A 25,534-nucleotide genomic window follows, 5' to 3' on the forward strand; every position below is an offset into this window, starting at 1 on the left:
CGCGGTTAAAACAGACCGAAGATCATAATCGTATAATGTTTTTTTTAATCATTGCATCATATTTCAATTATGTTACTCATTATTTAATTTGAGCATTAAAATTGGATAATTATTATTATTATTTTTTTTACAAAAATGAACAGAAATTTGTGATCAGAACTCTTTAGTCTTTTGGTCCTGTAAATGTTTTAGATTTTAAATGTTTAGAGTCTTAATGTTTTCTTCACTGCTGGATGCATTTTTTTTTCTGCAGTATGGCTGAATTTTTACATTTATTTAGCACATTCTCAAAACTCTGGACTGCGTTACAGTCACACCAGTTTATAGAAGTGTATGTGTGTGTGTGTGTGTGTGTGTGTGTGTTTGTGTGCGAGAGAGAATCTATTTTGCACTCTTGATGTTTTAGTTACACTCCTTCACAGCTGTGTGTTTTTTTTTTCTGAATTGTGGCTGATATCTATATATCTGTCTGTCTATCCGTCCGTCCGTCAATCCATCAGTCTTTCAGATAGATGGACTACTAAGGGTCTGGAATGATGTGATGTGATCTCTAAGGCACAAATTCACAAGGGAAATGTGGGGGTACAAAAGGAAAAACAAACAGTGAGGAGACTTGGTTTTCATCAAAAAATAACAACAACACTGCTGCCCTTTTCCTCTTATCAGGCCTTGAAGTCAGTGCCACTCAGCTGACTATGGTTTTACACCATACCACTGAGACCACATAATTAGTCAGACAGTGAACCAGAACAGTAAACAAATATACCTTGAGAAACAGGGCTTTACAATGAAAAGCACAAATTAACAAATTAATTACTCATCTTTTTGATGAGTAAAAAATGTAATAAAAAAAAAAATGACCCCACATTTTTGGGAGTTTAATCTCATTCTTTCCACTGACTCTCACCACAGCTTGCTTGATGTTCTGCTGGCTGCCAACTTTCCGTAATTAGCTCTCTCTATCCCTGCGCTCACAGTGAGACAGAGTGCAGCCAAATGTAAATATCTCCAGAGGCTTTCCACAGTAAGAACATGACACACATCTGGAGGATGCCAGATTCTTGACACGTTACAAGAACCAGTCAGTGCAACTAGTGCAGGACCATTCATCTTCCTGTATGCACTGCCACCTCCTCAGCCTTATTCACTTTTTCCATTCTGCTCTCCCTCTCTCTTTCCCTGTTCTGTTCATTTTTTACTGCATGGCTCTGGTGAATGAACCCCCTTTAATCTCATGTCAGAAGCTTAATGCGCAGTTATTTCTGGTATTTGGAGAAAACTTCCACTTGTAATGAAAGGAAGAAACAGCTTTGCATGTGTTTCAACCACAAAAAATACCTGCTGGGTATGTGCAGAAGTTAATTGTTACTTTGTAAAATAGCTTGGGAGATGAATCATAGTTCAAAGCAGTTTAGAGAATGGTACATCTGAACTGAAGACGGCACCAAATGTTGGTTAGTTGTTTGAATGTTAACTATACGTGTACAAAGACAAAACAATTCTGTTCCATGCACAGAGAGACAACAAAAGATGTTTATTTGCATGTGATCTGCATGTACGTGTGTGTAGGCTGTATTAGCAGGGGGAAAGGTTGAGTGTGGAGTGGAGCATTCTTTCCATTACTCTGACCAAATCAATGCACTGAGCTCCCAGCCAACGCCACGTCCCCTCCCCCACTCCAATGGTGACAAGGGGGGCAGTGGAAAGAGCTGACCCAGGCGCAGCACACTGGCTGGCCTAATTGCTGTTTCGGCCTTCTGCTTCTTCTCCTGGTGCTGGACAGTGGTCGCCCCAACACATGTCCTCCATATGCACTCAAGCACATGGATGTGGGAGAAGCTGTTGCAACAACACATGTCATCCATTGAATGTTAAAGGAATAGTTCACCCCTCAAAAATTTACATTTTCTGAAGATGTTGTCAACTTTAGACCATTCAAAATTAAGGTAACCTTGTTTTAATCAGAACAGATTTTAGCATTAAATCACTTTCTTACAAATGGATCCTCTGCAGTGAATGGATGCCGCCAGCATGAGAGTTCAGATTTCTGATAAAAGCATCAAAAATTCACAAATTTCTCTAGCTCTGTTTCAATGAAGAATCAAACTAATCTAAACTAATTTTTGGCCATTCAATTAAAGTCAGTGAAGTCTAAAACAACACTGGACCCCGATTGACTTTCATTGAAAGAATAAAACAAAAATGTAATACAGGTTTCAAACAACATTAATGAATGATTGAATGATGACAGAACTTTAAATTTTTGGTGAACTCCTTATGTCAAAATATAAAACAACAACAGCAATTTTTACACAACAGTTGGAGGAATGTCTTTCAGAAGATGAACACAAATAAAATGTAGTCTGAGGCTCTTTTTTTTTTTTGGTGACCCTCAGCTGACAGTGTAACTTTATCCATGAGGCTTAGTCGGCATCTGGGAAAGCCACTATCCACAAACTTTATGTCTATACAGTGGCATTCTTGGTCATTTTGAGGTCTGACTTTGGGGAATGCAGAACATAGACTGCAAATATTCACTTGTCTACATCTACTGTTTTTTTTAATCAGTTTAAGATGTAAAGATTACAACTAACGCCATGCAATGAATGAGGCATAATTGTTTTCAGTTGCATTGCCTTTATGTTTGGAATATTTTTGACCTTATGTATGATCCATCCACTGAACATCCTCTAAAAATAAGCATTTGAGAGAGTAATCTGCTTAATAGCTTTGAGTGGAGCACTAAACTTCATTGCATCCTTTCTAAACAATCTCTGTGATTTGATTTCACTGATTATTTCCATATTTTTGGAAAAAAGCCCTCAGAGCCACATTTCTGAGAACAAAGACAATGGGGTTGTTCAGGACAGGATAGCTGAAGAATTCTTTGCCAAAAATAGTAGCAGGTTCATGGTGAGGCAACATGAGCAACTCAGTGCATTTTACAGATAAAACAATATGTAAAAAAATATATTTTAAACAATCTTAACCCTTAAAAGCAATCAAGAATGACTTGCAACAATGAAATATGCTAACTCTCAAGTTCTCCTGAAAGACTGGCTGGTATTTGAAAAAAGCAGAAATTGAAAACATATTAGGATTTAATGAAAATAAAATAAAATAAAAAAAACACTGAAAGTTAGGAAGGTTAGCATAATTGTATTTACATATTTCAAAGCCATTTATTATCATACAAATTTTGGAAATAAATATTTACAAACCAACATTAAGTTGTACAAAACCATATTTTCCTCTATGTCCAGTGCCAAAAGAATAGACAAAACACATTGAGAGAAATAGCCTATAAACATTATTTTGTTATTATTCCTGCAAAAATAGCTGACACATTTATAATGTTTACTGACCAGTTATGTCTTTCAAATAAACTGGAACAGGCTTATGAAGGATATTCACATGCCCTTTATAAATGATGATTGACATGTCCATAATATTATATTATAATATTTGCATAAACAGAATAAGAAAAAAATAACATTGGTCTCTGCTGTCTCTCCATTGACTTTTCCAATGGGCTGTTCTTTTCTCATACAGCAAATGTCTTTCAGTGTATACAAAATACTTCCTTTGTTAGAAAAAAAACTATAAGGATAATTAAAGGAAAACATATAAACAACAATGAATAATAAATCCTGCTTGTTAATTCTAACTATTGTCTATTCAGTCTGATAAGGCAAACACTCATAAAATGTTCATAAGATAAAAACAAAGTCCACTTAATTGGTGATATACAGTAATAAACCTTTGGTTTAATTCAAATAACTATAAAAAAACGGATCTATAGGACAAAGAACAATGAGCAAAACCAGTAAAATCAGTAAAGAATCAGTAAAAAGGTTGCTAATGCTAGATTCGGACAAATGAATAAATAAACAACACAAACAAACAAAAAATGTGAATTGATTTTCAAATTTAAAAGAAGTCTCATCAGAAAGACAAATCCTCATTTGCCTTACAAACAGAAAACAGAGGAGAGAACCCAGAGTTCAAGGACTGAGAGGGATCTGTGGGTTCACAGCACTGCGAGGTCATGACAGGACTTGGAGCGCACTTTCAGGGCCATCTTCTTGTTATTCTTGGCCACAAGTCGATCTAGGAAGCGTCTGGCTTTCTTGCTGATGCTCTCTTTTCGCTTGTAGATGGAGCGTCGACGCTCATTGATCTCTTTGCTGTCTTGCCGCAGTCGGATCTGCCTCACAATGCCCTCAAAGAGCTCGTGAACGTTGTGGTGGAGGGAGGCGGAGGTTTCTATGAACTTGCAGTCGAATACCACCGCACAAGCCCGACCCTCTGCCACAGAAGACCAGGATTGTGTAAAACCAAACCCATCACAAGGCTTTGAAGGCTTATGCATCTGCACCATGTCAAACAATTGTGCATTCATGAGTTAGACTGTGATATACCCGACCATTCCAAAGTTTGGGGTAAGATTTTGAAATATTTTTTAAAGAGGTCTCATATGCTCACCACGGTTGCATTTATTTATTAAAAATACAGTAAAACAATAATATTATTAGAATTTAAATAAACTTTTTTCTTTAAATATTTAAAAAATGTAATTCATTCCTGTGATGGCAAAGCTGAATTTTCCAAATGTAACAGTCTTTAGAGTGTTATGATCCTTCGGAAATCATTTTAATATGCTGATTTGGTTCTCAAGAAACTTTTCTTATTACTACCAATATGAAAACAGTTGTGCTGCTTAATATTTTTGTGGAAATGGTGATTCCTTTTATTCAGGATTCTTTGAGGAATAGAAAGTTCAAATGAACAGCATTACAAATGTCTTTACTGTCACTTTTGATCTATTTAATTGCTAAATAAAGGTATTCATGAAAAAAAAAATCATATTCTTTCATTAATATCCTTCCTTATACTTAACCAAACTTTTTAATGGTAGTGTATATCATCCCACTATAATGTGTCTGTGTGGATGATACAAATCAAAACTCCTCTCACCTTCCACTGCCACTTCTCGAGAGCGCACTAAGTCACTTTTGTTGCCCACAAGGATGATGGGAATGTTTTCAGCCTGCCGGATGCGACGCAGCTGGATTCGTAACTCTGATGCGCTCTCAAAGCTGCTGCGGTCAGTGATGGAGTAAACAATGATGTAAGCATTGCCCACCTGCATGCAGTAGTCTTGCACCCACTTCTCATCTTCCTCCTAGAGAATCAAAAAATGGTTGAACACTTTAAAGGATTACTTTACAACAAGTTCTGTCATTGTTTACTCGTGGTTAAAAAAAAAAAATTAATGTGGTTCCTTAACTTACTTTCTTCAATAGAACACAATAAGTGCCAAATGTATTATTAAATGTGTTTCTATTATATTATGAAATAGTTTTCAAAACAATTACAACAAGGATTTCAACCTTGAAAAACAACGAAAACGGTCCATTCCAATCATGTGCAATATTTTAAGTCTATTTTATTTTTGGAAAGAAATGAATACTTTTTGTTCAGTAAAGATGCATTTAGTTGAGCAAAAGTGACAGTAAAGACATTTATGTTACAAAAAGCTGATACGTGTTTACATTTTTTTATAAATGAATAAGTAACACAACTTTTTCAATGATAGTATAATAATAACTTTCTTTAGCACCAAATCAACATATTAGAATGATTTCTGAAGGATCATGTGACAGTAAAGACTGAGTAATGACGTTAAAAATTCTGCTTTTTGACACAGGAATAAACTAAATTGTAAAATATTTTGTGGTTATTTGAAGAATTTTAAATTGTAATAATCTCACAATATTTTTTTCTTACTGTATTTTTAATCAAATAAATACAACCTTGGTGAGCATAAGATATTCTTTCAAAAACATAAAAATTAAATCTTTCAAACAGTCCTCACTTTATGGCCTTATAATTTTAACAAGAGCACTCTTATACTTTTACGTTGCTTTATGTTGTCATTTTTGAGTTTCACAATCCCAGTCCTCATTCTTACATCCAGACATGTTCTTCAAAAATTTTACAGAAGACATGAGGTTTGGAATGAGATGAGGGCTTAATAATGACGAGTTTTCATTTTAGGATAACATATCCCTTTAAACACTTGTGCACGTACTGAAAGATGAACAACAAACAACTGAATGCTGTGTGTAAAGAAAATGCTGTGCATTGTAACATTTTTTCCTATAATCTGGAAGTACAGAATTATTTATCTCTGTAAACAATTCTTGAGACCAGAAAAGCCTAGCTGATAGACAGAGCTCACAGAGGAGAGTCATCGATAGCAGTGTAATTAGGCCCCAGAGCTATCAGTGTACTTGGTTGTGTGGTCAGCAGCAGGGGCTAGCTGTATGTTGCTTGCTCACTGCAGGGCATCGCTCAATGGAGTTTAGTGACTGGCAGCAAATGGCCGCATTTTTTTCCACAGCACTGCACAAAAGGCATTGTGGCCCTGTAAGTGAGACTTGTGTCTGCAAACCACAGACTCACGGCTGGCAGACACATGCAACCCCCTGAAGAACTCATGACTTCAGATTTTCCTTTATTTACATTCGGTAATTCATCTAGTAGATTCCTCAGGCCAATATGCGGAAACATATTGCTGTATGATGTTTGCATACCTGTTTTTCTGTTTCCCATGTGTCCATCACAACTAGGGTCGTCTCCTCCTCATCAACAATAAGGGTTCTCTCATATGTATCCTCTACAGAAACATGCACAGTATTTTCAGTTGAATTGGCACATAAAGTATCTTCCAAAACATCACCGACATCAATCTGAAGAATTCATTCATTTTCATAAATGTTTTCATAATGAAGAAATAGACTTGTTATAAGGAAAAAATCCTTAAAAAGACAAAGTTATTTGGCACAATCTACTTATTAAAAGGGTAAAAAAAAGCTTTGACTGCATATAAATATATAAAAACACTTTTGTCCATGTATCAAAGATGTGCTCAAATCTACAGGCAGGAAAAAACCAAACAAACAAATATAAAACTGAGAATGTACCCCTGATGTCACTACCCAGAAACTTTCACAAATTTCATTTTGAAAAAACACTTTTTTTCTTCCAAACTTGAAATCCATTTGAAAATATTTCTTGGAAACATTTTTAAAGATGTACATAATGTATAAGGAAATTATATTATTAAAGTAAGTAACTAGGTTTTTAAAGTATTTTCTCTGCTTGATCATGAATTGTTCCAACGGTAACAAAACCGGTTTTTGCTGCCTTTAATCTGTGATACATTTGAACAGTGCTTTGTTATAATCACAAGCATGAAAAATGCATGTGAAGTGGAATAGTGGAAAAATCACCGAGCCATGTCTGATAAACTGATCGCACAGCTAGTCTGACAAGAAGAAAAACAGTCTTTGCTCCAGTCTAGGTTGATGCTGACCTTGCCTCATTTTTCCACTTTAAATTTATTCATTTTTCAAAATTATTCATAAATTTATTTATTTTATGTCATTTTTCGAAACCTCTACAAGATGTACAGCACTTAAGAACAAACTTGGCTATGAAACATGTGAATTCAAGATAAAAGAATAACAGTGTTCTTTAATCAACTTCAATGTCTTACATTTCACGTCAGTTAACATCTAAATGTTAAGACCAAATCTAAAATATAATCCAAACATGCCTTACAAACAAGAAGAAGAATCCTGATGATAAACCTGCAAATCTGCTTTTATTTAGGGTCATGCAGAAGTGTAGCCTACTAATATTTCTCCACTGATACAAGCATCAATATACACATATGAGCCTGTCAATTACATGATTATTTACAGGATGATGTTCTGCTCAGGTCAAAGCCACACAGCCAAGACATAAAGTCATATGCCATTAGACAAAAAACAACATGTAGGTCAACAGATTGCCACTTACAGATGCACATTTACTGCTTTGATAAATGCATTTTTGTATAGTTCAATGCATTAGGGAGACACATAAATTTGTGTGCTGAATATTTAAGCCGGTTTAAACTGTTTATACATCTGTCTTTGATGGACCAGTTGTGTTTCAGTCAAAATGGATTCTCTCACACCCTTGGGACAGTAAAAGATGGACAGGACTGGAAAAATGTGACAGACCACACAATGGAGCTGACTTTAAATCAGTCATGATTATACATTTATGGTATAAAAATATAAATGTTTAAACCACTGTAAACTTTAAAATTTGTGCTTAAAGGAATAAAACAGCCAACAATGCTCTAGAAAACAGCTTGTATGCAAATCAATATACTGTATGTACTGTTTGCTCTGACTGATGTATTAATCAATATCACCATACAATTAATGTTTCAGGATCAATCTTGACGCGTGACAATTTGAGAGCGCAATCAATCAGGCAGACCTAATAGATTAGTCAAGGTTATTTTAGGCCCTGCAATACAGTGCACTTTTACAGAAGTGTGTCAATGCTATATTTACTGTTGCACAATAACACTGTGAGGATTGAACCGAACAGAACGAATCAACTGAATCAACAAAAGTGACCTGATATGGACAAATGTTCACAAAAGCCGTAATATACTTTGGATTTTATACCTCCAATGTGTTTGTGGGCATCCTTCTCTTGTATTCCAGCAAAAATGTTGGCAAGGCTTGACTTCCCCACGCCGTGATCCCCCAACAAAACCACGCGATAAAGACACTCAGCTCCAGAGCTGTCCGACTCAGAGTCAGAAGACCAGTTGGCCCGTGAGTGGATGCTCTTGTCTCCAGGGTGGTAGGAGGCTGACTGGGCGAGCGGAGGGTGATAGGGGTCAGTGGAGGGGCCTCTTTCTCCCTTGCCCGCTTGACGAGAGGAGGGGATGGGAGTACTCGCTCTTCTCCTCAGTGGTTCCTTTCCCTCTTTCTCTGTGTTGAGTGTCATCTTATAAACATAGGTATGCCTGAACAAAAAAGTGACTTTATTATGATAGGAAAACTAACAGATTCACTGCATATAAATCATACACCACCAGTAAAAAAATTAATTAATAAAAAAAAAAAAAACTTTTTAAAGAGTCACTCGTTGACTTTTTCACCTTTATTATCCAATCTCTTCCAGTTAAAAAATAAAATGTTCATTTTGTTACAAATTTTGTAAAGTATACTTATGCACACTTTACATGTGTCTCCAATAATTTTAAGCTTTGGACATTGAAATAAAATCAAGTGTGAGCAAACTTTTAATGATCGGTGCTAGTAGTGACATTTTTTATTCCAGTGAACATTTTTTTTTTCTAAAGCCAACTTTAGTATGCCTATACACCGACTTATTAAAAAAAAAAAAAAAACTTAAAATTTTAATAATAGCAGCCATAACATTTAATATATTATAGAAAAATATTACTAAAATAAAGAAATAAAAAATACCAAACTAAACGTTGTCAACTATGCATCTATGACATTTAAAACGTGACAACTTTCCCCATTCTAAGAACAAAATGTAAGGTTTTAAGTTTAGTTTCATTATTCTAATTAGATAAACAAAGAGCTAAAAACAAGCATTTGTTTGTTTGGACTTCTGACTCTGTAAGCATTATAGTGACAACTAACCCGGTGTCCTCTGCATATTTATGCATTTTACCACATTTTACGCATTAATAAACACACCAGCAGTCAGTCCAACAACAACAACAACAAAAAAAACATCTTTAGAAAGTGAAGCGTAGGCTACTCACAAGCATGTCCGTAAATGAATGTTCAAAAGCATCCAGGTTCATTGAGACGCAGAATGAAGTTTAAAGCAACTGGTAGTGAATCAATCAGTTTGCGCGCAGTGGAGTTTGATGAAGCGGCTGCAGGGGAACGCTACACCGCTGCAGTCATGGCAACAGCCCCGAGAGTTCCACAACGCTTTTAAAAATTTAAGAGCGTAATGAAGTATTTCCCTCAATCTCTGGCGCTGTCTGTCACAGCCTCATCTCGTTCGGAAAAACATCGGCGAGTTCACATCTATGACCTTTCACTCACCTTTATCTCACCGCGAGCAAGTTTTAGGAGTCCACAGCGCGTCTTCTTCTCAGTTCATGCTTCACTTGTAGACTTTGAGCGTCAGCCCGCAGAGCTGGGTCGGTGTGAAGTTGCATGTATCGTGTCTTGTGATTAAACACAGGTGGGGTCCTGTTGCCAACTCAGCTCGAGCTCAGAGCGCGCGGAGAAACGTGCCTTCTGTTTATATTACTCAAATGATCCATAAACACAACTCAACAAATGGGCCCTCAGCTGTAAGTCTCGTGGGTCCTCGCTGAGCGTCTTTCAACATCATCCAGGGCCACGAAATGTTATAATGTCTTTTTAGCACCGTCCTACTCCATCTCTCCATGACGTCGACGTTCTGTCATTTCCTGCTTAAAGCTGAGCTGAGATATCATATGTTATCAGAGGGTTCTCATTGGTCATATTGCTTTGATGTTAAACGCATTTTGATTTAATGATGTCATCTCTGTGAAGTCATGCAAAGTGAAACCACACACATTGTATTTATTTTTCTTTAGAGACAAACAATCACAGCTGTTTCTTTTCTTTAGGCTTATGCAATCGGATAATGAATGTTGCAATTTTATAGCATCTATTAGGTATTTTTGATTCTAAAATAAGTTTTATTTATTAGAAAGCATTCCAGCACTGAACACACATGGGGAAAAAAGAACTTGGAATCCTGTGAATTAGAGGAAAAAAGGTTTGTCCCCTGCTTAGATCTCGCAGTTGTTGTTGTTTTTACCAGGAATTTTTAATTCTCTGAGGCTCAGCTGAATCTTTTCCAATTTAAACAAGAAGTAATCAAACCAGTCGCCCATACACTGGGGTGCTGAAATCCCTAAATGTTTACAGAGCAAGTCTTGTTCCCACACTTTGGACAATTACATCAATGTCTCAAAACTACCGTTTTAAGGTTTAAAATAGTAGTTGGTTCAGAAATGCAGAAATTGAGGACCGACACTTTAAAGTGTCATTACATGCAATTACATTTGCTTGCTGACTGGTACCAAACTTCAACAATATGTTCTTCTGCTTTGAAAACAGTATACTCTGAAAAATTTTAGAATCTATTGAATATACTGTATGTGTATACACACACACACACAAACACACAAACAAAGATGATGCATTAATTCATAATTTAGAGTTAAAAATATTTCTATTTCAAATAAATGCTGTTCCTTTTAACATTATGTTCATCTAAGAATGCTGATAAAAAGCATCATGGATTCCATAAAAATATTAAGCAGCACAGCTATTTTCAACCTTGGAAATAATAATAATAATAATAATAATAATAATAAAATAAAATAATAAAAAAAAGATCAGTATAACTGTTTTACTGAGTAAGATGATTTAATGAAGTAGCTTCACTGATTTTCATCTGTAATATACAGCAGCTCAAGGGAAGACTCAAAAAGGTCATGTCTTCAGCACAAGGCTACACGGGGAGTAAATCCACTTGGGGTATATTGAGATATATCCATATCTGGAGTACAGCTAAAAGTACAGCTAAAATATACAGTAGACTAACAGGAACAGAGGATTATTGTCATATACTCACCCTCATGTTGCTGCAAAAGATGTTATTCAGAAACATTTGCCCTTAAGCATGGTCACCACAGCCTGAGACAGTTGTTTAAGACAGGAAACATGAGAAGTTTCTTTGTTGGGGCTCAGTATATCTGCAGATAAAGCCATGTCTCTGTCACAAGCGGAGCAGGAAATCCCAGATCTGTTTATCATTATCTCCATTTAACGAAAACCTTTATAATTTGGTGCTCAGTGTGACACAATACAGAATGTGTATACAGTGAATATTTTTGCTTGTTATCAACGTCCTTTGTCCCCTAGGCCAAAACACTTAAGGACCGAAAGTTCATACGAATACATTTAATCTGTGACATAACAGCTCCCATGGGTGGCAAGAGGTTGTGTTTGCACTCACAGGACCTTGGAATAAAGTGTCAGATTGTTCTGGAGATATCACCGATTGTCATGGAGATGAAAATGACATGCTGTTTTGGAACAGACTGTTGGGAAATGTGAAACCTTCATTAACATTTAATGGGCACCAGGGATTCCATGAATGCACAGCATTCTCTTGTTCTTCATTTATCTTTAAGATGGCCTTTGGAGTCTTTTCCAAAACTGTGTAATCTAACACCATCTCCAACTGCCCAATACTTTTTTTTTGAAAGTCGATAAGGTACTTTTTCCTCTTGCAGCGCCCCACTCCAATCTCCAAAAAAAACTCATTGGGTGAATGCATTACTCATCATACAAGTCTGCGTTATTGTTCACCCAAATTCAGTCATCTTTTACTCATGTCTTTTACCTTCATGTCATTACAAATGTGGGGTTTGTTTCTGTACAATGATGTAACTTGCTGATTAACAGTAATGTGTAAAATTATAAAATGCACATAACGTTAGATTGCTTATTTTGCTCATGTGCATCCACATGTCGTACTAAGAAGAAACAATGCTTATAACCACAGGTCAAAAGCTGTAATTCCAACTACTCAAGTTTGTGGTCTTGTTCATGAATGTCAGTTTGAACTATGGTGTCAGGAAACAACAAATTGAAGAAACTTGCAACCATATTTGGCTATTGATGCTTTTAGGAACACATCATGATTTTCTTCAGATTTCTTCATATTTGGTTTTGGACCCCATTGTCTTTCATGATATGGACAAAAACAGTTGCAACATCCTTCAGAATTTATTCTTTTGCAATCTGCATTGGAAAAAAAAGTGTAGATGGATAAATGATGCCAGGGGTGAACTTTAAATTGTTTCTCAATGCATGATATGAGCTTCTTCCCCATAGTGGATGTTAAACTGTCACAGGCTGTGTGCTGTCAGTATGTTTGAGAAGGTTCTTGAAAGTGAAGTTCTCTAAGTGTTGCTGTTCTATATCTGTTTATGGGAGGGGTCGGGCCATACTAACACTGTTAGACATTTTGAGAAGTTTGTTGAACTTCCTTTGAAGTGGCCAATTCTGTGAGAATTTTTCTCTGAAACTGCAATTATTGTATAACTTGGCAATGCTTCAGCTGGAGAGCTTGACAATGTTCTAGTGTTAATTGAGGACATAAGAACTATTTGTGATAAAGAAGCTGTTTGCCTCAATAACTCATTGTCCTCATTCATTTACATTTCTGATTTCACGAAAACATCTGGAAAGATCTCTCTCCTTGACAGTTGCAGTTCCTGAATACCCTTCCTTAGCTCTTCATTCTTCCTCTCATCTCCATTACCGCCTTAAAAAAGGTAAATTAACAATTTAATTACATTTCTCTGCTGATGAATATCTTCTCTCATTGTGTCATTCTGTGAGGCCGTCAGTTTGACAATGGGAGGGATGTGAAAAGCATGTTTCTGAAAACCAAACCACAAGCATATTTTTTAATAAAGCTCCTAAAGTCACAAATTACCTTCATTTAAAATGAAATAAATCTAAAACGTAATTGAAACAGTAGAGCTTATTTTCCTCAACTGCAGCAGACAGCACTTCCTGTTCTCTTTGGTGTTGGTGTCTCTCCAAATTGACCATTTCTTTCTTAAACAACAGGTTTAAATCTTCTCGCCCTTTCTGACAGTTATAAAAGGGGAACTATATTACAACTTAATTAAACACTGAAGAGTTCTTATGGGAGCTAGAACCAACTGATTTTTCTGAATATAATTTTGATTACTTTTTATTTTTTACCGATCTGTTGGCCAAAATGTCATCTTTTAGTCATCCTGCTTTGTCTGGATAAGCAGATTGTTGGCTCTGGCAAATGAGCTTCTGTCTGTATCCATAATACTTCTGGTCATTTGCAGGTTCCTCTCTCGAAGCTCAGAGCTCCTCCAGGTCTTTTATTGCTTCTTTCCTGGATTTGATGTGTTACTACAACATATTGCAGCTGTCAACTAATCGCAAGTGTTGCAAATCACAACTATGAAATTCTACTTTCACTTCATAGTACACATAATCAGTTCTTTGATACTATTTTGTCTTTGTGGTGATCTGGTCCTGTTCCAGTGTTTCAGTTGTCCTTCTTGTAGGGAGTTTGTGCACATGATATTGAAATGTTCCTGTTCATAAAGCAGAGATTACAAAATAAAAAGAAAAAAAGAAGAAAAAAGGACGTTTTAAATCTAACCGCAGCTGTCTGGCTTTACTCATACATGGAAGAATAAATGGGGTGTGTACTGCAAATATTTTCATTATCTGTCACAAAATGCTGTTATGTTAACCATAAACAGTCAGTCATACCACTGAATTAAAGTTAAGTATATTTTGAGCGGCCATAATATTTTTTTTTCCAGACCCGTCGTCGACATCAAATTTACCAAGAGTTTCTTAAACTATCCCAGCATATTTCACAAGTTTGCAATATAACAACCGGAGATAGACGCCTGAGCGCACCGTGCTTCTGCTTCCATCTAGTGGACATACTAAACATTAGCAAAACTGCTCTGTTCACTTTAAATCAATTCCTGTTGTGTTTTCATTAGCCTAGCAGGAAAGATCGTCACTATTTATATGAATTTATATAAATCAGTATATGTTTTAGGTGATTGTAGCAAAATCAGTTAATCAAGGATTGTGAAATTTCCCAATGCTTGTCAAAATACACTTTTGCATGGCAGAACAAGGACAAAATCTGTAAAATACACGCCGAAATTAATTAACTTAATTAATGGGGCTTGCACTGTATAATAAAAAAAATGTATGTTGTAATGTAATTATCAAATAATTGTAAAATATATTTTATTTAGAAGAGAAGGTTATACAAAAAGGTTAATATTCAGTGGCACATTTACAATGCAAACAGTATATATAAAATATATTATATATAGCATGGCAATGGTTTAAATATCCAACTTTATCATCAAAGTATTAACATTAGAAATTATATTACTTTGCATAATGAATATGCATTTCCCCACATAAAGTTGTGCTTAATACTATGTAAGCATCAATATACAGATGCATATTCAACCTTCACAGTTCAAAAATGATAAAAATGTAATGAATAACATGGAATAACCTAGTGTTTTATGTTTGTTGTTATGGCACCTTTAAACAAGGTCATTTTTGTGATCACTGCAAATAGTAAAAACATTTAAATATCTAAAAAAAAAAAGTGTTATTGAAACAGATGTTCTGTAATAACTTTCAATGATATAAAGAAATTAAAAACATGATCATAGTATAGCTGCAGATTTTCCTGAATGAGGTTTTGATTGGCAGTTATAGTGTTGATGACATCATGCTGTGTTGTTGTTGATGTCCATGCGGGTGATGAGCTCTGTGACGAGCACCTGCAGCATCTCTGAACGCATTTCGCTCACTTCCAGCACAGCTTCATGATTGACAGACTCAATGTCCTCATAGCTTTTCACTACTTTGTTAGTGATGAGGGAGAGACCAAAGACTCTCATGCCACAATGACTGGCAACCAACACTTCCGGTGCAGTACTCATTCCTTTAAAAGCAAATTAGACATAAATTAAAATTTAAATGCATAACTGACAATTTAACAATATGATTTACTATTTCTATATACTACACAGTTGTGTATCAACCTAGCAATTTGGCCATAATGTCCAACTGGCTTTTTATATAGCTGCTTACCAAATACAAATATAAATGCACTTGGAATATTGATTTAAGTTTCAGAAATTATTGTCTATAATGACTATAACATCACAGCATGATTCAAGATATGTAAAACTAACACAGCTGTGCAGAAAATCAGTTGCCTGCAACAGTGGCAAAAAATACAGCTTAACAGTCACAACAGACATATATTTTTTTCAGAACAAAGTATTCCAGAGAGCCGTGCAATAAAGGAGTTAAATAAAAACTAATATTCAGCACATGTGGGGACATTTAAAAATAAAAATAAAAACAAAAACTAGGTATGCATGATATATTGTGTGACGGTAGGGTTGTGGGAAAAACACAAGGAGAGGGTAAGATCCAATTGCAGGTAAGGTTTATTGCACAAACAGGTTAAATACAAAATAAAACTGTCTTGAGAGACAAACCAAACAAAAAGGGAACCGGATGAAACGGATAAGAACGCGGAGGAACAAGAAGGTAACGAGAAGACTCACGAGACAAGCACAACTCACACATAGGGTAAGGACTCCATAAAGACGACAGAGAAAGACAGCTCTATATAGGGAGACTAATGACTAAGGATAGTCAACACCTGTGCGATTTAATTGGAGTGCAATTACTGTGACGACATGACCAGACAAGCGGAATTAAAGTGCCTATGGTGAAGTGCCTAAGGAGAAGTGCGCTCACTAGGGGACACCCAGGAAACAGAGACTGATAGCGTGACATTACCCCCTCCCCTACGGAGCAGCTACCAGATGCTCCACCTGAAACCCCGGAAAACCCAACAGAAAAAGAGGTAGGAGGGAGGTGAAGCGGAGGCGGACTAGGGGGAGGGACGGAGGGTCAGAAAACAGAGACAAACAACCAGGTGAAAAGGAGAGACAAAGACAGGACAACCAGGTAAAATGGAAGAAAAGAGACGGAACAACCAGACGTGATGGAAAGGCAGAGACAGGAAGGTGTAACACAAAACAAGGAGTCCAGGAGGGTGGTGGACCGGCGGAAGGAAAGAGGGGAGGGACGGAGGGCCAGGTCCAACGGAGGAAAATAGAAAAAACAAAAAACCAATGAAAACAAAAACCTTGGTAAATGGAGGACATTAGGTGATGCCCACCCGGGCGGAACAGAGGGCCATCACACCCATGTGGTCAAAGCAGAAGACCCCCCAGGGTGGAGCGGAAGGCCACCACCTCCACGTGGTCGCGGCCGAAGTCCCCCAGGGCGGAGCGGATGACCACCACATCCTCTTGGTCACCGCCGGAGTCCCCCAGGGCGGAGCGGATGACCACCACGTCCTCATGGTCACCGTCGGAGTCCCCCAGGGCGAAGCGGTCTCGGGCACTGCATCGGGAACGGTTTCGGGCCCCGCCTCGGTCTCCGGAACCGCAACGGACACCGCCTCGGCTTCGGGCCCCGCCTCGGCCTCCGGAAAAGCATCGGACACCGCCTCGGCCTTGGGCACCGCCTCGGCCTCCGGAACAGCATCGGGCACCGCCTCGGCTTCGGGCCCCGCCTCGGCCTCCGGAAAAGCATCGGACACCGCCTCGGCCTTGGGCACCGCCTCGGCCTCCGGAACAGCATCGGGCACCGCCTCGGCTTCGGGCCCCGCCTCGGCCTCCGGAAAAGCATCGGACACCGCCTCGGCCTTGGGCACCGCCTCGGCCTCCGGAACAGCATCGGGCACCGCCTCGGCCACCACTTCGGTCTCGGCCTCTGGAACAGCATCGGGCACCGCCTCGGCATCGGCCTCGGGAACAGCATCGGCCTCGGGAACAGCATCGGCCTCCGCCTCGGCATCGGCCTCTGGAACAGCATCGGGCTCCGCCTCGGCATCGGGCACCGCATCGGCCTCTGGAACAGCATCGGGCACCGCGTCGGCCTCTGGAACAGCATCGGGCACCGCCTCGGCATCGGGCACCGCCTCGGCATCGGGCACCGCCTCGGCATCGGGCACCGCCTCGGGAACTGCATCGGGCACCACCTCGGCATCGGGAACAGCCTCGGGCACCGCCTCGGGAACAGCATCGGCATCGGCCTCTGGAACAGCATCGGGCACCGCCTCGGGAACAGCATCGGCCTCGGGAAAAGCATCGGCCTCGGGAACAGCATCGGCCTCGGGAACAGCATCGGGCTCCGCCTCGGCATCGGGCACCGCATCGGCCTCTGGAACAGCATCGGGCACCGCCTCGGCATCGGGCACCGCCTCGGCATCGGGCACCGCCTCGGCATCGGGCACCGCCTCGGCATCGGGCACCGCCTCGGGAACTGCATCGGGCACCGCCTCGGCATTGGGCACCACCTCGGGCACCGCCTCGGCATCGGGAACAGCCTCGGGCACCGCCTCGGGAACTGCATCGGGAACAGCATCGGCATCGGCCTCTGGAACAGCATCGGGCACCGCCTCGGCATTGGGAACAGCCTCGGGCTCCGCCTCGGGAACAGCCTCGGGCACCGCGTCGGCCTCTGGAACAGCATCGGGCTCCGCCTCGGCATCGGCCTCTGGAACAGCATCGGGCACCGCCTCGGCATCGGGCACCGCCTCGGCATCGGGCACCGCCTCGGCCTCTGGAACGGCATCGGGCACCGCCTCTGCATCGGGCACCGCCTCTGCATCGGGCACCGCCTCGGCATCGGCATCGGCCTCTGGAACAGCATCGGGCTCCGCCTCGGGAACTGCATCGGGCTCCGCCTCGGGAACTGCATCGGGCACCGCATCGGGAACAGCCTCGGCCTCTGGGACTTTCTCCAGGCCTTGAGGGACGGTCGACGCCTGTCTCCTCCTCCTCCGTCCTCCACGATGGCGAGTCGGCGGCACCTTGTCTGGAGACTCAGGCGTTGAGTCGTCCATCTTAAGCTGTGGCTCTGGGCTGGCGACCCTCCTGTGCTGTGGTGCTAGGCTGGTGGCCATCTTGTGCTGTGGCGCTGGGCAGGTGGCAGTCTTGTCTGGAAACTCTGGTGTGGTTGTTGCATTCCACTGAGCACGATGGTGCAGGTATTTGGTAAACCCCCAAAAGTCCAGGATCTCTAACCCCTTCATCTCCCATTGAGGTAAAGGATCATCCAGGCAATTATTAAACAAATCTTTTAGTGCTGCATCATTGTAACCTAACCCGACTGCCAAAGTCCAAAACACTTGCGCCAGGCCACCCACCTCGCTTCCCTTTTGATGAAGGGTGGTTAAGTTCCGGAATCTCCCCCTCCGTTCCTCCATGGTGGCTGGGGAACAGATTCGAAATCTCACACCGCTGGATCTAGGCATGATGGAGTCCTTCTGTGACGGTAGGGTTGTGGGAAAAACACAAGGAGAGGGTAAGATCCAATTGCAGGTAAGGTTTATTGCACAAACAGGTTAAATACAAAATAAAACTGTCTTGAGAGACAAACCAAACAAAAAGGGAACCGGATGAAACGGATAAGAACGCGGAGGAACAAGAAGGTAACGAGAAGACTCACGAGACAAGCACAACTCACACATAGGGTAAGGACTCCATAAAGACGACAGAGAAAGACAGCTCTATATAGGGAGACTAATGACTAAGGATAGTCAACACCTGTGCGATTTAATTGGAGTGCAATTACTGTGACGACATGACCAGACAAGCGGAATTAAAGTGCCTATGGTGAAGTGCCTAAGGAGAAGTGCGCTCACTAGGGGACACCCAGGAAACAGAGACTGATAGCGTGACATATTGTTTATAAGTCAATATTAGATTTATTTATTGTTATTGATCGATATTGGATATTTAATTGTGCAAACTAATTTCCTCTATTTTTACATTTAATAAAACAGCAATACTTTAATATTGCAGTTAAATACAATCCTCATCCAATCTCTATATGAATTATGGAAACCATTGACTTCCACATGCTTCCCCCCCCCCATGCAATGGAAGTCAATGGTTACCAGCAACTGATTGGTTTTCAACATTCTTCAAAATATCTTCTTTTGTGTTTAACAGAAGTAAGAAACTCAGAAAGGTTTGGAACAACCTGAGTAAATCTGAGAAACATTTTTGGGTAAACTATCTTATAGTGATAGTATTGCTAAGCTACATCACCAGTCAAAGTTACAGTGTGGATTTTTTGAAAAGCTTAAATGCCCATTCATTGTCTAAACTATTTAAAGATTTGGATTAGATATGAATTGTATTGATTTTACAAAACGAGACATTAGTTTACCAACTGCATCCACTCCCAGTCGGTGCAGAAGTCGGGCCTCACCTCTCAAAGTTGGGTCCTCCCACCATGCAGTAGACGCCCTCTTGAAAAAACACGGTAGACGCCCATGCTTTCACAGATGTCGAACGCCATCTTCCGTAGACCCCAGACATGGGCGGAAATCGAGGACCAAACCTTGACAGGAACCGATAAATGATTACATTCCTTTTACTGGTGATTCTAATGAATGAACTCTTTTTTAACTCACTTCAACATGTACATTGATACTCACTTATCATCTTTAGGGCCATTTAGAGGGTTCAGTCCAGCAAGCCCAGGGAAGTTAATGTGATCACATATGATCATAATATCACCACAGCTATAACTGTCCGCTAATGACCCTGCTGCATTAGTGACAATCAAGGTTTTGACACCCACAAGCTTGAACACTCTTACTGGAAAAGTGACCTGAGAAACAATAGCACAAATTCTGGTAACTCTTAATCCATTTTCAACATCCAGTGCCTTTGTAATAAACCTTCAAGAGCTTGTGAGTGTACTGTACAGGAATGCTACCAGTAAGCCACACAAAAGTTTAATTGAATGCTACACTGTGCTCTGATATAAAGCATGTGACTCAAATCAGCACGACCAGGATTGAGTGGAGTGAATATACTGTGCGGGCATGCAAAAAGAAAAAGAAATCTCCTTATTCGATCATAATTTTAGACTGAAGCATGACACAGCATGAAAAGAACAGTGTTTTGGGGTTACTTTTGGAATGCAATATAATTCTGTTATAATATAATTATATTTGTGACACATCATGAAACTGTCAGATTGTGTATTAACCTGAATCATTAAAAAGGATAAAGCCTGATGCGACTATGTTAACTCAAGAAAGAGACTTACTTACCAAGGTTAACTGAAGTGAAAAAATATCACTGAAAAGTTTAGGGTCAGCAAGATTAATTCAGTAAGGATGCATTCGATTGATTAAAAGTGATAGTAAAGACAGACATATACAAAATATACATACAAAAAAATACATACAAAATATTCATACTGTTTTTAGCATTGATAATAATTATGAGAAATATTTCTTGATCATCAAATCAACATATTATAATAATTTCTGAAGGGTCATTTGACACTGAAGATTAAAGAAATTACTGTTAAAAAATCATTTTATATAAGAGAAATACATTTTAAAATATTTTCAAATAGAAAACCTTTATTTATTTGTTATTTATTTTACAATATTACTGTTTCTACTGTATCTTTGATAAAATAAACACTGCCTTGGTGAGCATAAGAGACTTTTTCCAAAATTGTATAACACCAAACAATTATTTATGGAAAAGAAGGATGCCATGTAGTCCCATTGGTTTAAAAAGGTCAAACCTTGCTTAGCGAGTGACCCTCATACATGTGGAATCGGCCTTGCACGCACACACAGGTCTTCCCTTTGAGCTCTCCAAAAACCAGCCTTCCAGCATGACCCTTTACTGTTTGAATATACAAACACTTATTCAAGACACATACACGCATTATCACATACAACATAATAGACTACAAAAATGTTTTTAGAATTTTGTTTTAATCCATTTAACATCACAAAACTGTCAACAATATTCAAGTTGCAACTTGACATTTTTTCTCTCTCTCTCCGATTTAATCAAAATTGGTCAAAAAGTGCAATGAATCTGCTGGTTATAATTTTGGCACTTTACATTTTTGGCACAGCAGTCTATACAGTTTTTTTTAATGGTCATTATGGAAAAATATTTGTCAGCGGAATGCAGTGATTGACTAATCAGATGTTAAATGTAATCTTTAGCAAATATCAGAAATCTCAATATCCATTTTATACATTATAAAAATGTGATACATCCAGTTTTAGCAGTTAAAATAAATGACTTTATTTTTCATTTATTTAGACAAATACTGTCTGGTTATTGGCCATAACAAGAAAATACTTATCAGCTTACTGTATCAACAATAATCTTTATACCAGTATATCCCCAAACAAAATTTATTCCCCAAGAAAAACAGAACTTACTGAATCTGAAACACAGCATTTTGATTTTAAGACCAGACTCAATCCTGTAAGTGAGGTAATTTCTATGAGGAACATTCAGCTCTAGACAATAATATTTACATTTTCAGCATTGTTCTATCACATACCATCAGTCTAACAATGTGCAACAGAGACAAGATAGCTTTCAGACACATGAACACTTTTTGTCCCAAGAGGACATGTAAAAATGTGGAAAAATGCATTCCCAGTCACATCTAACTAGGCTCATGTGAGTGATACAATGTAATCAGACAGATAAAGAGAAAGTCAGAGAACAACAGAGTGTATCCCTCTCTCTGTAACTACATTGAGTGCCAAGCATACCCCATGTTTCTGCTCTCTCTCTATCTGCTCAAACGTCATCTGTAGTTCATAAGGCACATGTGATTTCACCCATGGAATCTGATTGCCCAATTCTACAATGTATTAATGACTAGTTAGACTTTTGAGGACTACAGCACCACGCAGAGTGTTCTCATTAAAGAATTCTGCTGAACATTACCCAAGAGTCTCCTGGTCTTTGCTTCTGAGTTTCCAACAATAGCATTGGAACAGATTAAGAGAAATGTAGCATTACATCACTTGTTGGAACCTCTGCAGTGAATGGATGCCAGAAAATTTTTAGAATTTAGCAATATGGGGAGAATTTTTCAATATGGGGAGTCGTGGCCTAGTGGTTAGAGAGCTTGATTCCTAACCCTAGGGTTGTGGGTTTGAGTCTTGGGCTGGCAATACCATGACTGAGGTGCCCTTGAGCAAGGCAACGAACCCCCAACTGCTCCCCGGGTGCCGCAGCATAAATGGCTGCCCACTGCTGTGTGTGTTCACTGCTGTGTGTGTGCACCGTCATTCCTTGCGGTACTTGGGCCAAGGGAAAAGTCATTGTGGCCTGGATCTGGGCCAGAAGACATTTGCTATGTGGGTAGTTCAATTAGGACATTTAAGTAGTTTAAAAAAAACAAAAAAAAAATCCCTTAGATAAAAACACTACTGATGTGCATCTTGAGACAAATCAGTAGAACTGACAGATTTTAAGATCAGTGCAAGTTGCTTTCAGTTAAAACAGCCCAGATATGCATTTTAGTCTGGGACTAGGCTTAAGCCTTGTCTGTGAAACCAGGGGTAAATGTGTTATAACATAAAATTATATCAAGTTAACTTCATCCAAAGCTTAAAACTCCTTCCCCCTTGAAAATGTAGTAAATTAAAATGTTCACAAATGTAAGACTGTTTTTTTTAACAGTTTTGCAATACAATAATTATAAAGTATTTAAATACATTTATATGGTTTACTCATATTATTATAAGACAGACTTTAAATGAAACACCTCTAATAATTTTATACAATACGCAACAGGGGATCTGACAAATGTCAATTTCTTAAATAAAAGCACAGTGCTTGGAACGTGCCAGGCATTTCTCATGTGCAAGGTATTTCATGTGCTACACAATACTCACTCTATGCTCAGTCATGTGGAGGTGTGCAGTAATTCGTTTTTAGTGAATCCACTAGGAAACTTTTGGAAGGGTCATATATATGTCTGAGTCCTCATCCTAACCCTCATCTAAAAAGCTGTTCTTTTTATTTTTTGGCTCTTGTAACTTTTTATTATTAACATTTCATTTATGGGTGTCCTCAGTTCTTTACTTGAAGAACACAAAATGTAAAACTATAAAAATATATCAACCAGAAAGGAGGTGATGATAAGACTCAAAGTATTTATTTGACAAAACCAAGACACAAATTGAATTCTTTGACATAGACCCCATCTGTAGCTTGAATCTGTAAGTCATAGATTCCAGCTATTACTCCCGAAAACGAAGTCAGGGGTGGAGCCTACCCCATGGACAGGGCCAATTTATATAACTCAGTCAAAAACAGTGACGAATAGGAGGAAAATATTTGACCCAAAAAAAGGGAACAGTTCTCCAATTTTGCCCTTTCACTGGCTTTATGAAGATGAGTCAGGAACACAGTGTGGGTTTATATCTTAAGCAGCCGACCCTAATACTCCGAACACATATGGAGCAGGGTCAACCATGTACATCTGGCTCCACTGCCGGGTGCCAAGAGCCAAGGACAGCCAGCAAGCAAGAAGGGCGACAATCAAGGGTGCAGTCTTGGGAACGATAGCCCACCCAGTGCCAGGAGCTGCGACGGCCACTATTACTGTCTTAAAATATGACTCTACAGTCACACATCCTTCTGTTTGGTTAATGTGTTGTTATAGCCTGATGCTACAGAGCATGATATATTTTGCAAATTTAATGGACACACATTGATAACCGGCCATGTGAAAAGAAAGGACATAATTGCATTTCAGAGCGGGCGGAGAGTGCAAGGGAAGTTAAGAGCCACTTAACTGACCAATTGCAGATAAATATAGTACAAAAGAGGAGACCCTGTTCTCTTTGTGTACAGTTGCAGATGTCCATGAAGGATAGGACACGTCTCCTCTCACAGCTACAGTAAATCTACTCTATGCCATGATTAAGCTCCCATTAAATCATCTTGGCTGTAATAGCCACTAATTGTTGCCATGGATGTCAGTCCCTCTGTTGGGAAATAGGGTGAAATGGTGGCAAATATCCACCGTCATAAGCATGACTGCTCAATGCACACAAACAATCTGAACCACACATCTATGCCACAAACACACACACACACACACACACTGTTCTGCGGTTGTGATCCCAAACCATATGTGACCTCCTTTACTTGGGAGGGTTTCAAGGTTGACAGTCTGTCCTCATTGGGATAAATACAACAAGCACTCATTCATGAGAAAAAAAAGTGCTGTTGATTGGGTTGCCAGAAAATGATTGCATCAGGATGACTTCCTGATGCTCTGTTTTGGTATCATTCAGTAATCTGCTCTCACCGCCAGAATGCTCCCCTGAACTGAGAGCATCACTGCCTGAACTGTGGATTATTCTAGATTACCCAAACTGGACATAATCTCTTGTGCAGTCAGTTAGTGTGGAGGTGGCAGACAGAAGGGCATGGCTACCCTTATGAAACAAAAATATATTGCAGTATATTGGAAAATATCATGTAATATATTAGGCATATATTCTTATATATATTTATTTTTTCCAATATATGGCAATATATTGAAAGCGGCAATCATTTGTATATTTTGCAATATATTATATAATATATGTATCATCAATATATTATTAAATGTATTCAAATATATAAAATATTAGAAAATAAAAAGGGAAAATAATATATTACAATATATCACAATATATTTTAAGAAATATATTGGTAAATATATTTCCCTTTCGTAAGGGTAACAAGGTCATAGCTGCTATCTCAGCTAGCACACACATAAACAAACACAAACAGACATGTCAGGACAGTCCTTGAGAGTTGCAAACTGCTAATCTAAAAGGGTTTCATAAAAGGGTAACATTCTCTAGATTCCCATTATTTGCCAACAATGTACACATGATGATATATAATTTATAAAACAGTTCAATAAAAAAATTAATATTGAGTAGCTTGTATTTATCTGCACAAGTATTTGCAGTTTACTTTTGTTCCACCAACGTAAACAGTTTCAAACAAATTTAAAGTACAATCAACTAGGAATTCACTGTGGTGGTGTTGACTTCCTAAATCATTCTGTGTTTTTGAGTGAATAGGTTCCTTGTGAAATAAGAATGACTCAATGTAAAAAACAGATATCTGCTGCATTCTTTAATGAAT

At 38.9% G+C, this 25,534-nt stretch overlaps 1 protein-coding gene and 1 pseudogene across 2 annotated transcripts; both read right to left on the reverse strand.

Annotated features, from left to right (window-relative positions):
- Window positions 1–3,139: 3,139 nt before the first annotated feature.
- On the reverse strand, window positions 3,140–10,333 carry LOC128022341 (GTP-binding protein REM 1). 2 transcript variants are annotated; one of them, XM_052609767.1, is made up of 5 exons: window positions 9,948–10,333; window positions 8,535–8,881; window positions 6,600–6,682; window positions 4,978–5,185; window positions 3,140–4,308 (listed from the first exon to the last, which is right to left on the reverse strand). In XM_052609767.1, the coding sequence occupies exons 2-5, from the start codon at window positions 8,860–8,862 to the stop codon at window positions 4,031–4,033; spliced, it is 897 nt and encodes a 298-aa protein (XP_052465727.1). In that variant the 5' UTR covers window positions 8,863–8,881; window positions 9,948–10,333; the 3' UTR covers window positions 3,140–4,030. The 2 variants fall into 2 exon arrangements, with proteins under 2 accessions (XP_052465727.1, XP_052465726.1); XM_052609766.1 differs by having other exon boundaries at window positions 9,656–10,333.
- A 4,843-nt stretch (window positions 10,334–15,176) lies between these two features.
- LOC128022826 (purine nucleoside phosphorylase-like) lies at window positions 15,177–22,182 on the reverse strand (annotated as a pseudogene).
- Window positions 22,183–25,534: the final 3,352 nt, after the last annotated feature.

This window comes from Carassius gibelio, chromosome A11 (genome assembly GCF_023724105.1).
Source record: "Carassius gibelio isolate Cgi1373 ecotype wild population from Czech Republic chromosome A11, carGib1.2-hapl.c, whole genome shotgun sequence".
Lineage (NCBI taxonomy): Eukaryota > Metazoa > Chordata > Actinopteri > Cypriniformes > Cyprinidae > Carassius > Carassius gibelio.